Here is a 13,608-nt window from a genome sequence, read left to right on the forward strand (position 1 = left end):
TGTTTAAATGAAAATGCATGTAAAGAGTTTATCATCCTTTCACACAGAATGTACCAACCTATTTAAATTCTGCCCATTAACTCTGTCTGGCACCATCCAGAGACCATCTCTTGTTTTATTCTTCCCAGACAACTTTTATGGGCAATTTTAGGTGCTACCATGATATGACTACAATTTTATTATAGAATGGCATTATATATATGCTGCTTACATCTATGTTGTATTTTAATTTTTTAAAAAATTATTATAGGAGACCATCTTTTCCCAATAAATCTCACCCTATAAGTTGAAAGCATCCACCTGAAGAGGAAAAAGGCACTGGAAGGAAAGTAGGCCAACTAGTCTTTCCGACAAAGGTAGAATGTGGCCAGTTCAGCAGGGTGATACTCACTAGCACATCCACATAGAGAACCCAGCAGTGCTCCCGAGGACTAATGCAGAGGGTCTTCAAGTCGACACTGCTTTTATTGTTAAATATCCGATAGAGGGTGTTAGCGATCTCGGTGCCAAGGTCATCACCTCCTCTACCTTCAAATTCAGGGGTAGCATTGGCTGAACTATACAAAACAGAAACAAAAAAACTGGGTGAGTCTTTCCAAGCGCAAAAAGCAAGGAGACAGTTTTATTACAGTTTCCCTGCAGAATGTTGGAAGAGCCAGCTGCTCAACAGAAAGTCACTGGGATGAGGAAAGGATGGCATCTGCCACTTTTCCTGACTCCAGACACATGTAATGAACCAGACCAGCACTGTGACCTGGATTTGTCAGCGTGTGTTATGGGATTTCCCAATAGCTTCTAACAGAAGCCATCTTTAGTCAAAGAGAAACAGGAGAGTGATGGTAATGTGAACCTCAGCCGATAATAACTAACTCTCTTATCTTCCGAGTATAATAAATACTCTTGTCTGGCAGGCCCAGGAAGCTGAGAGGCCTAGGGAATGAAGCAGTCTGGGTTACAGAGGGGTTTCGTCATATACACCACCTCTAGTTTCACAGCTTTAGAATACACTACGATACTCTCAATATAAAAACCACAATGTAAGTACAATAACCTTTCTGGAATGACTTAAAAGACACGTATGATAGTCAGAAACTTTAGATATCACTGTACTGAAGAGAAGGAAAATGAAAGAAAGCAAGGGAAAGACTGTTGGCTCATAAGTAGTAGGTTACCTCCTTCATTTGATATTTTTCAAGAGGAAAACTTGTTTTTCCCTTTTTGGCTTCTTGATACTTATGCCCAATAACCTCAACAAAACTAACAGGATTCAACATTAGCCACCGTAAAAACACTGAAGTGTTTAATAGGACGTTTCCGAGGGTTTTGGCTTAATACAAACAAACCCTTAATATGTATGTGAGGTAAGTAAACATTATAGTAATCATTTTACTGTAACAATAAAGGACTAGAAAGGTAAGAAGCCGGTGGTTTCAGCACAGACTCTGTAAAATCACATATTAAAGCCTTCTGACCCCTCGCCCATCTGGAAGGTACCCAGCCCTGCACCAGCTACCAGAGACCTAGAGACTAAGTGAGGCGGACATGGACCCAAAGCCAGCGGTTCCAGTGAGGGAGGGCAGTTTCACGATAGGGAGCAAACAGTGAGGTGGAAGCGGGAGGGAGGCGCAAGAATGTCAACTAGCGTTCAGGTTTAAAGGAGACCTCAAACATGGGATGAGCAGAGCTGGTCAGGCCAGAGAGGCAGGAAGATTACAGGCAAAGCAAAACCTGTGTGAAGGCCCATGGCAGTGCCCACCCAATTTGTATAAGACTAAAAAAAAATCTCACTTAGTAATATAGGTAGAAGAATTAATCTTAAAATAATCAGACTACGTCGTTACATAAAATTTTGCCTCTCTAATTATATACTCTTCCTTGACCACTGTGAGCCAGCAGAATCCCCTTTAAGTCCCCAAGAGAGACTTCACTACTGCCATAGCAACCTCGTTGTTCCCCGCCTTTGCTGGACTCCGGCATCGAGCCAAGAAAAGCAGCTCATTTATGATGAAATAATCAAATCACTAGGGACCAAGTTTTTACTTTGCACAGCCAGCAAAACGTAGCCTGTTTCTAATTTAAACAATAAGCAATCAATATTAAGTCCCTGTTTTAAGTGCTTAAAAATACACCTACAGAGATTTCTGTGTACACAAATCCAGTCAGAGATGCTTACGCTCAAAATGTTTCTCTTTCCCTGAATGTAGTGGGCACATGCTCCTGGCTATGACTAATTTCTTTGGGATTAATGCACTAACTCTTCTACAGCCTTAGGGGACAATTTATAGAGCTTCCCAGGTCCAACTGTCTAAATTAATCTACCTATAAAACCATGCCCCTGGCCGGGCACGGTGGCTCACACCTGTAATCCCAGCACTTTGGGAGGCCAAGGCGGGCAGATCACCTGAGGTCGGGGGTTTGAGACCAGCCTGACCAACATGGAGAAACCCTGCCTCTACTAATAATAGAAAAATTATCTGGGTGTGGTGGCGCATGCCTGTAATCCCAGCTACTTGAGAGGCTGAGGCACAAGAATCACTTGAACCTGAGGCAGAGGTTGCAGTGAGCTGAGATGGTGCCATTGCACTCCAGCCTGGTCAACAAGATAAAATTCTGTCTCAAAAAACAACAACAACAACAGCAAACACATGCCCCATTGGTTTTTTTGGACACTGGGTTAAAGTGGAAATTTTTACCGATTTTTAAATGGCTTAAAACACACACACACACCCCTATTCTTTCAGCATAGCCAGCAGTCAGACAGAGAGGAAGGTTCAGAGACTCATGAGCCCGTGGAACTCTCCTGTGTCTGGATGGTGCCACAGCTGTGCAGTGACTCTGGGGAGGAGGCTGGGAAAACGGAAGGCAGTTGTTCAGGGTGGGGGATGGGGTACAATGCTTTAAGTAACATAAGAAAGCCAGAGACCCCATATTCTGCTGATGGGTGAAGACAAAGGCTGGAGTAGAGAAATGAGGATTCCACTTCATTACTGGGCACTCACAGCCCAAGGACTCTTTCTGACAGAAATGTAGACCTGGAACAGGCCTTAGAGACCATCTCCAGAGGATAAAAACCCAAATGCCTATAGGAGTCAGCAAGATTACTACATGATTCTGAACAAAGGGCCACTCTATATAACTAATAAGAAAACCATTCTCTATAACCAACAGAGAATGATGGAGGCTGTGGCAAACTTTCCAGCCCTGACTTAAGGTCCACCTTAAAAAAAAAATCCCTATGTGAAACAAAAATCTCACAGGTGGGATCTGACCTGTGGGATGACACTGTGAGATCCCAGATGGTCTAATTCTCACATTTTACAAGAAGGGAAACCTCACCCTTTTTTTTGAATGTTTAGTATGAGCTAGACACCACTCTTAGTACTTTAGGTGTATTAACTCATTTAGTGTTCACAACAACCCGAGGAGGTATCGACTCCATTCTAGAAATACGAAAACCGAGTCACAGAGAGGTTACGTAATTTGTCCAAGGCCACAAGATGACGGTGCCTGGTAAGCTAAAATTCTAACCCAGACAGCCTGGCCCTTATCTGCTATGCTTCCCTGAACTCTCCTTGAATCTGTAATTTGGCAAGCTTGGTTTATAGTCTAACATTAGTCAGATTCACTTTCCTTGGTTTTACCTTTTGCCTCAAGGAAATGAATGTGTGCTCTAGTCTTGGGACTTATCACTAGACCACAAATGTTGGAGTCAAGGAATGTTGACTAAGAAAGCCCTGAATAAAAAGCTGTTCTGCTCTGTTAGAGAGAGAGAGAAAGAAAACACAGGCTGGTAATTGTAGCCACCTGCTCATATGCCTCACAACCTACTCCTTCAGTGGGGGGTGTACACACTCGGTCTTTTGGGCATAAAACCAAATGCTTTCTGCATTTACCAAAACCAATTCTGACCCTTCATAAAACATGACCAGTCCCTCTTCCAGAGTTGTGGGAAATTGTTTACTGAGCTGGATAAACTAATTAAGATCCCGGGAAGGCTACCCCTCCCAGCCCTCCACCCCTTCTGACTCATCACCTCTACCCTCCTGCTTGGAACATCTCTGATTTAACTGGGGTAGGTTGAGATCAAGGCCATGCCTACCTGGAAAGGGAGTAGGAAAGGGACTCTAGACACTGGGCCCATTGTTGTTTGCCTGGCAATCAATCTGGCCTGCAAATCTATGAAGTCTTACAGCCAGGTCAGGCCAGGCCCATAGCAGAAAAAGTGATCTAGTGGGTATCTAGGAAGGGCTAACTCACGCCTTACCCCTCCAGTAGTCATCTAGCCCCAGCACAGGCCCTAAGGCTGATTCCTCTGTGTGTACATGTGCTCACTTCTGAGCCTGCAGAAGCCTTCCTGTGAATGGGTACCAGACCAACAGTAAGTACATTCTGAGCTTTTCATCACAAGCCTTTGTTTGAAGTTTCTGCGAGAGTTATCTCATCAGCTTGGGAGACTTTGATCACAAAAAGGCTTCTGCAGGTTGCCTCTCTGCTTTGTACCCACCCCCAGCCCTTCAGCCAGGAACAGTGTCCCCTTTAGCAGCACTAAGCAGACAAGGAACCCAGATATAGTGGTTCTACCCACCAATGCAGGCTTGAAGATTCTGGTTCAATTTTAGTGAAAAACACAACTGATCACATTGAAAAATATTTAAGATCCCAAAGGGAAGTGACCAGTGCAGAGTATCCTGAAACATTTATGAATGAAAAATGTTCTCCTAAACTCCCCTAGTTAAAAACCCAAGTCTCTCTAAGAGGCTAAACCACAGTCCTAAACCCATCAACACAATGGTCGGAGAACTGAGAAGCAACTTGATGGCTCACCGCCTAGTGGCAGCACAGGGTGACACACCAGCTCACCGAAATTTTACCTTCCTCTTGGGCTTTAGATAGAAACCACTTTTTCCTAGAGTTTCCAAGTTCTCATTTAAAATAGCCTACTCTCAACTACAATCAGTAAACCAAAGATATGAAAAGGTCAGATTTTGCTCCCAGTTTAGTGACAGTGCTGCCAGGCATCTCTGCAGCTGGGCTCAGGGTCAGTGAAGCAGTCTTTCCAAAGGGCTGTGAGGGCTATAGCAAAGATTGTTCATCATTCCCAAGAAACAGGGTAAATTATGGAGGTGGCGACAATGTCTTTCTTGGCTCCATGTATTATCATTCCAAGCAGACAAAACCAAGTGAAATGAGTTAGCAGAAAATCAATTAGTTTTCTGAGACCTCTCTACCCCTGGGAATTTAATTAAAACTGGAAGTTGCTGACAAGAAGTTAAATCAAACTAGACTCAGAGCAGCAGAAGAAACCCTCACCACCATCACCGCCGCCACCATCACTATCACCATCACCACCAATTTCTTTCCTTCCACTGGGTAGCAACTATGTTTCAGCCTGTGGATAGGCAAATGCCTTGAGCTCTCCAGCAGAGGCCCTATGCCTGGAGTCCTGGTGGGAGTGGGCGGGTGGCACCCTTATTGCTGGGCACATCCACAGGTGTCCAGAAGCCATTCCTATTCACTGATTCAGAATAAAAGGACATGCTTGTTTATGCAATTAAAATAATTATGCTCCTTGAAGACTCAAGTGAGGTTCTGATACAGGTGGCAGCCATCAGTGCTTGGTAACCTCTCTCATCTCTGTAGGAAATGGGGTTTTGTGACTCTCTCATGGTGATTCTACTTGCTGGGCTGATTACATTAGCTGAGCCACTTAAAGAAGCTAAAGTGTGCCACTTTGAGACTGTCCATCTTGAGAAATCAATTCAGGAGAACTACCTAGAAACTGGAGCTCTTGGGACTGTGGATTGAGACCCACGGAGGAGGAAAAGAGACCAGGAGGCAGCCACTCTAAGGCAGGAAAGACAGGCTACTTCTAGAAGCCAGATCTTGGGAAGAGGCAACTCAAAGGATCCTCTCACACTAGAGTCACTCTTCCTATACAGCTGGGACAAGAAAGGGATAAGAGCAGCAGGCTAACTTGGAGTCATATTTAGACACAGAATCACAATGAAATGTATCCCCTATACCAAGCATCTGAGGGCAACACCCTCTCTTTGGTGTGGTTGGGCTGAATGTCTTTGGTCTGCTTAAAATGAATGAGGTAGAAGGTAATGAAGGAGATGAAAAAGAAAGCAAATTACAGTTCCTCACACGTTGTCTGCTCCTCAGTGACTGCTTACTGCATTGAATTAGGCAGATCAAGGCTACCAGAAGCAGTCTGCTTCCTCCAAGAACAAAGGAAAAGATAAATTGGGGGCTTGAACAAGGTCACCATCATCCACAGTAACTTAGAGGATGTCCCAATTCCATGGGACAACTCAAGCTGGTGAGAGAAGATGAGCAGAACCAGGAGAGATGACTTGGGGGACCAGAGCAGAGGACAGGAGTGGGCTGGAAAAAAAACTGACCAGAAAAAATGAACATGGATAGTTTTGGACTCCCCAAGAGCAGCCCTCCAAAGCTGACTTCTATAGGCTGCATGAAGTAAAACAGCAAAGATTCACAGGTTGGACAGACCTGAGCTGGCACTTTTAGCTTTGTAACCCTGGGAAAGTCGCTTACCCTCTCTGAACTCATTTGTCATTTCTCTTATAGGAGTACTGTGAGAATCAGCTTCCGTGTATGGAAGTTCAGACTGGAAGACTGCAACTACCCTACCGAAGTGGGTGAACATTTGTGCAGAAAAGAGCTGCCGTTGCGGTCCAAGGTTGCTATTTTCAGAAGGGTCTGTTTGCAGGGTTGGCCCTTGGCTGCCATCTGGGAACCTGGCTCTCAGACTATTCCCAGTCAATAGTAAACTGATGGGGGTAGTCCATTGTGCCTATATTGTGCAAATAATATCATTTATGCTGAACATTTGCTTTCCTTTAGAAAACTTCATTATGTTTTAAGCAGCGAGTGTCTATGTGACCAGCCCCCAGTAAAAATCTTGGGTGCTAAGTCTCTCATGGGCTTTCCTGGGCAGAAATGTCACAAATAAGTTACTGTATTTTCACTGCTATAATAAACCTTAGCTGTGAGTATCACTATATGCTAAGTCCAGCAAATCTCTGAATGTGGAGGTGGTCTTGGGGATCTTGATACAGGGTCAACATTATATACCTACACCCAGCATGAGCCCACAGAGATCCTTACCCACTTCAAGAAGGCCTGACTTCCAGAAGCAAGGTAACTGATAGAAGACGGGACCTGGCCAGCAACCCAGTAAAAAGCCCCAACCCCTAGAACGTGGAACTAATGATATTTATTGAACTTACTGACAAAATAAGGAAAAATAATACTTATTGAAAGCCCACTGGGAGTCTCAGTCACTGTGCTAAGTACTCACTCTATTCATTTCCTCTTTATTTATTATCCTCATTTTTTAGATGAAGAAATTTGGCCACAGTGAGACTGAGTAACCAGCCTGAGATCACAAAGCTGGCCAGAGAAGGAAGTGACATTCTGGCCCAAGGCTGGCTGCAGACACTACAGAGCCCTCTCTCTTCTCAGTACCCATACTGCCTGCCTAGCTGCCACTTCCTCAGCCTGTCAGGCTGTTTGGCTGACCCTAGGCTTCATCTGTCAAGCAAATCATGAACAGTTTTCTGCAGAACTAGAATAGGAAGAGAAACAGTACATTTTAGACCAAATGATCCTTACGTATGATATTTTTCAAAGCACCATAACACAATCATTTCATTTGACCCTCATCACAATCATGCGCTAGGCTGCCTGGCAGATGTCCTCCTTTATTGGACAGGGAAAACAAGGCCAGCAATAGCCAGGTGGTTAAGACTAGGGCAGGACTCAAGCCAAGAGTCCTGACTATGTACCTGGCACATAGGAGGAGGTCAGCAAATGCCTGCTGGATGGCTGAATGATAAGTATAAAAGTGGGTTCAACAGGGAACTAGAGGTTCATTTTCTGAATCTTCATTTTTAAAATCATTTTTCTTTAGAATTTTTTCTTTAGAAATATCTGCATAGTACTGACCAGTCAACAAAGAACTCCAAGTAGCCTTCATTTGGTTTCTCCAGCTTCGGCGTCCCCATTTCTGCTTTCACGCCCACCAAGATGTCTGTGTGACCCTGCAGACACATGCAAGAAGGGTCCTCACTCAGAGTAGGCAGCCAGGCGCTCCACCACCTCCCTCCTCTTTTGGACATACACCCCTGGGGGACTCTTTTAGGAGCAGTGCTAAGACTGGGAAAGTGGTCTTTGGAGGAGGTAAGCAGTCTTTCAGAGATGGAGACACCCCCTCCCTGAGTTTGGCTTGGATCTTTGATTTCCCCAAGAGCCATCTGCATTCCAAAAGCCAGATGGCATCAGCAGCTCATTCCTTAGGGTCTACTCATTTCTCCACCTGGGCTTGAACCATGGTCACAGTACTCACCAGCTTGACCCTGGCAGACCCACTGGTGTTGGACACCACATCAGTTTCCACTTCAACACATCGGTAGTCCTCACAGCCACGGCCATCCACGCGGAGGTCTTCCTAGGTGTTAACAACCACAATCCTATAGCTGTCACCCCAGATCAATAATAGACTCCTAAACTGACTCACTAATTTTCCCCCTAGAGAAGATATATGCAGAATATCTTTTCCTCTTAGTGGATCATCTAAAATTCTGTCCTTGTAGCTAACAACAACATTACTATTTTACATATGAGGAAACAGAAACTCAGAGAAGTTGAGCGACTTGTCCAAGGTCCTACAGCTAGTGAAGACAAAGCTAGTTTTCCATGCCAGTTGTGTCTGATTGCAAAATCTACACTACATACCACTATACAGAATATGTACACAAAAACAAGATTTGAACAAGAGACAAAATAAGCCACCTCTCCCCAAATCTGCAATTCTTAAATTGCACCAAGTAGTGTATGTGTCAGAGCTACAGGGTACAATCATCTCAACTGAAGCCCTTCTACCCCTAAAATTCAACAAGATCTACTGTGTAAACAGGGAAAGACACCTAATCTTCTAAAGAGGCAGTCTCTAGAACAGGGTCAACAAAGGGACCTTGTTTTTGTAGTTTTACTGGAACACAGCCATGTCCACTTGTTTAGGTATTGTCTATGATTGTTTCTGCACTACAAAAGCAGAGCTGAGTGGTTGGGCCGGAGATATGATCCATAACGCCCCAAATCTTTACTATCCAATCCTTTACAGGAAGTTTGCTGACTCTTTTGGCACAAGATGGTTTTCAGGGAGGTCTGTGTTCCTTCTGCCCATTTATTTACTCCTTCAATTACTTATATCAGTACAACTCATTGGTATCTTTTATGCTATGGTTATAATCCACTACTATCATTAGTTATTTTGCTGCTCAAAGTGTTCCAAATTTGGCCACTGGGGGCTTCTTTGGGTTAGTTTTTGTGCTCTTTCAACATGCCGCCAACTTTTTGTGAGTAATTATATACTTTCTGCAACACAAGATATCTATCCTCTTGTGTTTTCTCTGTCCAGCCCTTGGGATCAAGCCTTTCTCCAAGAAGCCCTGGTTGCTTTTATTGGGGAATGGTACTGAAAACCAGGATCTAGGCTCTAAGTTCATTGCTGTTGGAATATTATTTCTTTCAGAACTTCTTAGCAGACAGAGCTAGAAAATACAGGTATGTATACTAACCACCCCCCTGCCACCCCCCCAAATCTACGTGTAATTCTGTATCTATCTACGTATCTATTAAAAAGCCATAAGTTCATACTGATAGCTAATTCCAATCTAACATCACATGGTTCATTCTAGCCTTCCTCCTTTTCTTATTTGTAACTTCTTTCTCAAAGGAGAAACCCGGTTCTTATTATCTACCATGCATTTCTATATTTGTTCAATCTTAGCATACACATAGTTTCCAAACTTCTAATCCATACCCCTGTGAGAAACAAATTTACTAACAGCACACAGCATTTGTATAAAGTTCTGTCTTTAGCCTCATAGTATTCAGCCAAAATACTGTTTTCCAGTTACTTGAGTTCTTTTCTTCCACGTGCCCTTCAGTGTGGTTACATTATTCACTTGTAACAAGACTCATTTGTAACTTGTAACTTTTTTTTTAGACTATAGCTCGGTCACCCAGGCTGGAGTGCAGTATGGCAGGGCTCACTGCAACCTCTGCCACCTGCGTTCAAACGATTCTCCTGCCTCAGCCTCTGAAGTAGCTGGGATTACAGGCGCACCACCATGCCTGGCTATTTTTCATTTGCAAATTTTTGTATTCCATTTTGGGTTCCCCTATATCCTAGTTACTTTTACTTACTTACTTTCTGGGTTTGTGAGCTATCACTATAGTTCTAAGAGACAAAACTCAGAAAAGTATGCTCAGAGAAATGTCACTCTCCTCTTCCCTGTATTATGCTATTTTCATGCCCCTTTCTTCCCATTCACCCCAGGTTTCTCTTTAGTTTCTGGTTTATCTTTCTTGTATTTTCTCTGCACAAATAAGCAAATACATGAATTTTTAAATATCCCCTTGTTTCTTATATGAAAGGTGGAATACTATAGATACTCTTACTTTTTTTTTTTTTTTAACACTTAACTATATATATATATGCAGGAAATCTTTCCACGTTGGCTCATGGAGCTCCTTCTCATTCTTTGTAAACATTTTTCAAAAGCAGTTTTTTTCAGAAAAAGAATCATTAGTTTAATCAGATTCTCCAAGGAGTTGATGCTTCCCAGAAACATAAAAAATAAAACAAAACACTGCTCTAAAGTATGTGGCTGACAGTTTATCTTTAAACAGTTTATCTTTAAACTGCCTGGCTAACTGCATATGTTACTGACTTTTTTGAGAAATTAAACAGAGAAAAGCAAAACACTGCAGCACCACACATACCAATGATCACCCTCTGCCATACTTGCTTCAGGTCTTTTACCCGTGTAACTTTTCAATGACAGAAAATAAACATCACAAATCAGGTGGAAAGTCCCGTGCAGCCCATCCTTTCCCAGCACCTTTCCTCCCTAGAAGAAATCCCTATCTTGAGTCTGGAGATGGATTCAAAAAGCAACAGAATTTCAAGTCTAAGAGAGTGAGCCTTTGGGGTAGAACTCCAGAAGGTGATCCCTCTTTACCAGAGGACCCATAACTATGTAACTGTGTCTCTTCCCAACCTCACCCATAGAAACTGAAGCCTTTCTAGCTCAATCTCTCACACTCCACCCCTCTCCACCCCCATGTGCTCCACTCCCCCGCTAGGAAAGTGAAAACCCAGCCCAGAAACATGATTGACAAGAAGTTCTTCGTGGGGTGTAGACACGACGTAAGTGTGAACAATCATTAGGAACATGACTCATGGTTCCAGGTCAGCTCTTGGCACTAACTAGCCACTTGACTTAGGACAAGCCCCTTCCCCCTCTGGATTAGTTTCCTCATTTGTAAAAGATGGAGATTAAATTAGTCTCAAAGTGATTCTCTAATTCTACAGATCTATAAATTAAAATGGCTGCAATTATTTGCAATAAATAATAGCAGCTGCTATTTACTGTGCATTTACTATATACCAGATAATGCGCAAGGAATACTGCACAGTTAATGCATTTAATCTTTTCAATAATCCTATAAGATAGTGTTATTCATTCCATTTTACAAATAAGAAAACTGAGGTTAAAAGATGTCAAATGAATGGCCCAAGTTCACACAGCCAGTAAGTAGCATTTAAGCCTCAAGTCAGAGCTCTTAACCACTATGCTACACAGTCCACTGCATTCTAAAGGGTCTCTTCACTTTATAAAAGGACTCAGCACAGACCTCCTTCATAGGATGAACTGGCTGGCCACAAGGTCACAGGATTTACTACTGCTGCTTCTTCCCTTTTTTTTTTTGAGACAGGATCTCACTCTATCACCCAGGCTGTAGTGCAGTGGCGATCACTGCAGTCTCAAATTCCTAGGCTCAAGCAATCCTTCTACCTCAGCCCCCTGAGTAGCTAGGACTACGGGCACATGTTACCATGCCCAGCTAATTTTTAATTTTTTTAATTTTTTTTTTTTTTTTTTGGTAGAGATGGGGTCTTGCTATGTTGCCCAAGTTGGTCTCAAACTCCTGGCCTCAGGTGACCCTCCTGCCTTAGCCTCCCAAAGTGCTGGGATTACAGGCATGCGCCACCACATCTGGTCCAACTACTGCTTCTAACATATCACTTGCTCTGAAAGATTAGTCACACCTCTTTGTAGTGAAAATGTACTTGGTCCAGGATGGGGCTGGTGGGCTGTCAGAAAACTGAGCCTCATCAGACACTGCCTTTCCAGCCTTTAATTCACTCTCTGCCTCCTGGAGAAAGGTTCAGGTGATAAGTAAAAGATAAATGAAAAGCTACACATTTTCCTTTCCAAGCATGCATATTTTTTTTCCCATAGAAAAAAAGAATAGAAGGAAAACAAACCAAAAAACCAAACCAGTCCATGAATCACTGTACCCAGGGCAACTTTTTTTCAATCCAGTTTTCTTTATAAGAGGCTTAGGAAATTGTCCAAACCTGCCTGGCCTAGCTCAGAGCCTGGTGCCCTACCACAGTTTTTATTTATCTGCAGCAGTCAGGAGCAAAGGAATTAATCCATGTGTGAATATTTAAATAGGAGTTACCCTGAGGTAAAAGCTCCATTTTAAAACTCAAGAGATGTCAACAGCATGGAGTGGTGTCCCCTCCTTCTCAGCAGAGGAGACTGATGTGCCTCTAGATCAAGGGCTTCTGGATGCCAGGAAAGCTCTTGGTGACTTTCATAGATGTTACCCATGTGATCACAACAACCCTACCAGTAGGGTGTGGTGTGGTGGAAACAGTCACCTTCCAAATTATACTTAAATCTCTGCTGTCACATGCCAGTTTTGCGACCTTGACCTCAATAGCTCTAAGCCTGTGTCTTCACTAGAAAGTAGGGATAACCCCGACCTTACAGAGTTACAAGAGAACAGAAACGTCATAAAGCATTTAAGGGAGCCCTTCAGTATAACACATAGGAGTCTCCCCAAAGCAGTTCCCTTCCCCTGCTTCTGGGGGCATGCATTAACTCACTGCATCCTCAAAAACAACCCTGAGAGAGGTTACAGATAAGAATGGAGGCACCTAAGTTTCAATCTCCTGTTTGTGTCAGAGTGGAAGGACATTTAAGCCCAGACCTGCTTTCCCTCACACCCAGGAAGCCCAGTCCTATTACTTCTTAATAGAAACTGACAAGTTGGCGCTACCAATCTGACACACCTGGAAGGATTTTAGACTCAAAGTGGTCCTCTGAGGTTATGTTAACCCCTCATTATTTTGCTTTGACTTGTCTAATACTCCAGATTCCTAGAGGAGAAGTGAGACTAAATTCCTTCCCCTACTAGAAGGTGACCCCCCCCCCCCGCTTAGGAAAGGGACCACATTTGGTCTAGCTTTGCAGGCTCGGGCCCACGACACAGCAGGCAAAACTAGGTGTTGATCCTTGTTTGACTTTCCAACCCTGTTGAGTAGCCAGGCATTCCTCTGAAAGGATATGGCTCCATAAGGCTGTACCCTGCAATGTCTGGGCATAAACCTTTCTGTGCCCTGGGTCTGTAAACAGAAAGGGCAGAGAGCTAAAAATCAAGAGTCCTGGGGGCCGGCTCCAATTCTGTCATGCTCAGATTCAGCAACTGAATACTGACTGC

General features: G+C 43.4%; 1 protein-coding gene across 2 annotated transcripts in view; it reads right to left on the reverse strand.

Annotated features, from left to right (window-relative positions):
* Positions 1-13,608, reverse strand: part of EXOSC7 (exosome component 7) — a 33,274-nt gene that overhangs the window by 13,788 nt on the left and 5,878 nt on the right. For both annotated transcript variants that reach the window (XR_495184.3, XM_007983908.3), the window contains exons 2-4: positions 8,372-8,473; positions 7,972-8,066; positions 392-557 (exon numbers count right to left, since the gene is read on the reverse strand). Coding sequence is in view for 1 of the 2 variants with exons in the window: in XM_007983908.3 (XP_007982099.1) it covers positions 392-557; positions 7,972-8,066; positions 8,372-8,473 (363 nt within the window). In the remaining variant the exon portion in view is untranslated. The remainder of the gene's footprint in view (positions 1-391; positions 558-7,971; positions 8,067-8,371; positions 8,474-13,608) is intronic.

The sequence above is a fragment of the Chlorocebus sabaeus genome, chromosome 22 (genome assembly GCF_047675955.1).
Source record: "Chlorocebus sabaeus isolate Y175 chromosome 22, mChlSab1.0.hap1, whole genome shotgun sequence".
In the NCBI taxonomy this organism is placed as follows: Eukaryota; Metazoa; Chordata; class Mammalia; order Primates; family Cercopithecidae; genus Chlorocebus; species Chlorocebus sabaeus.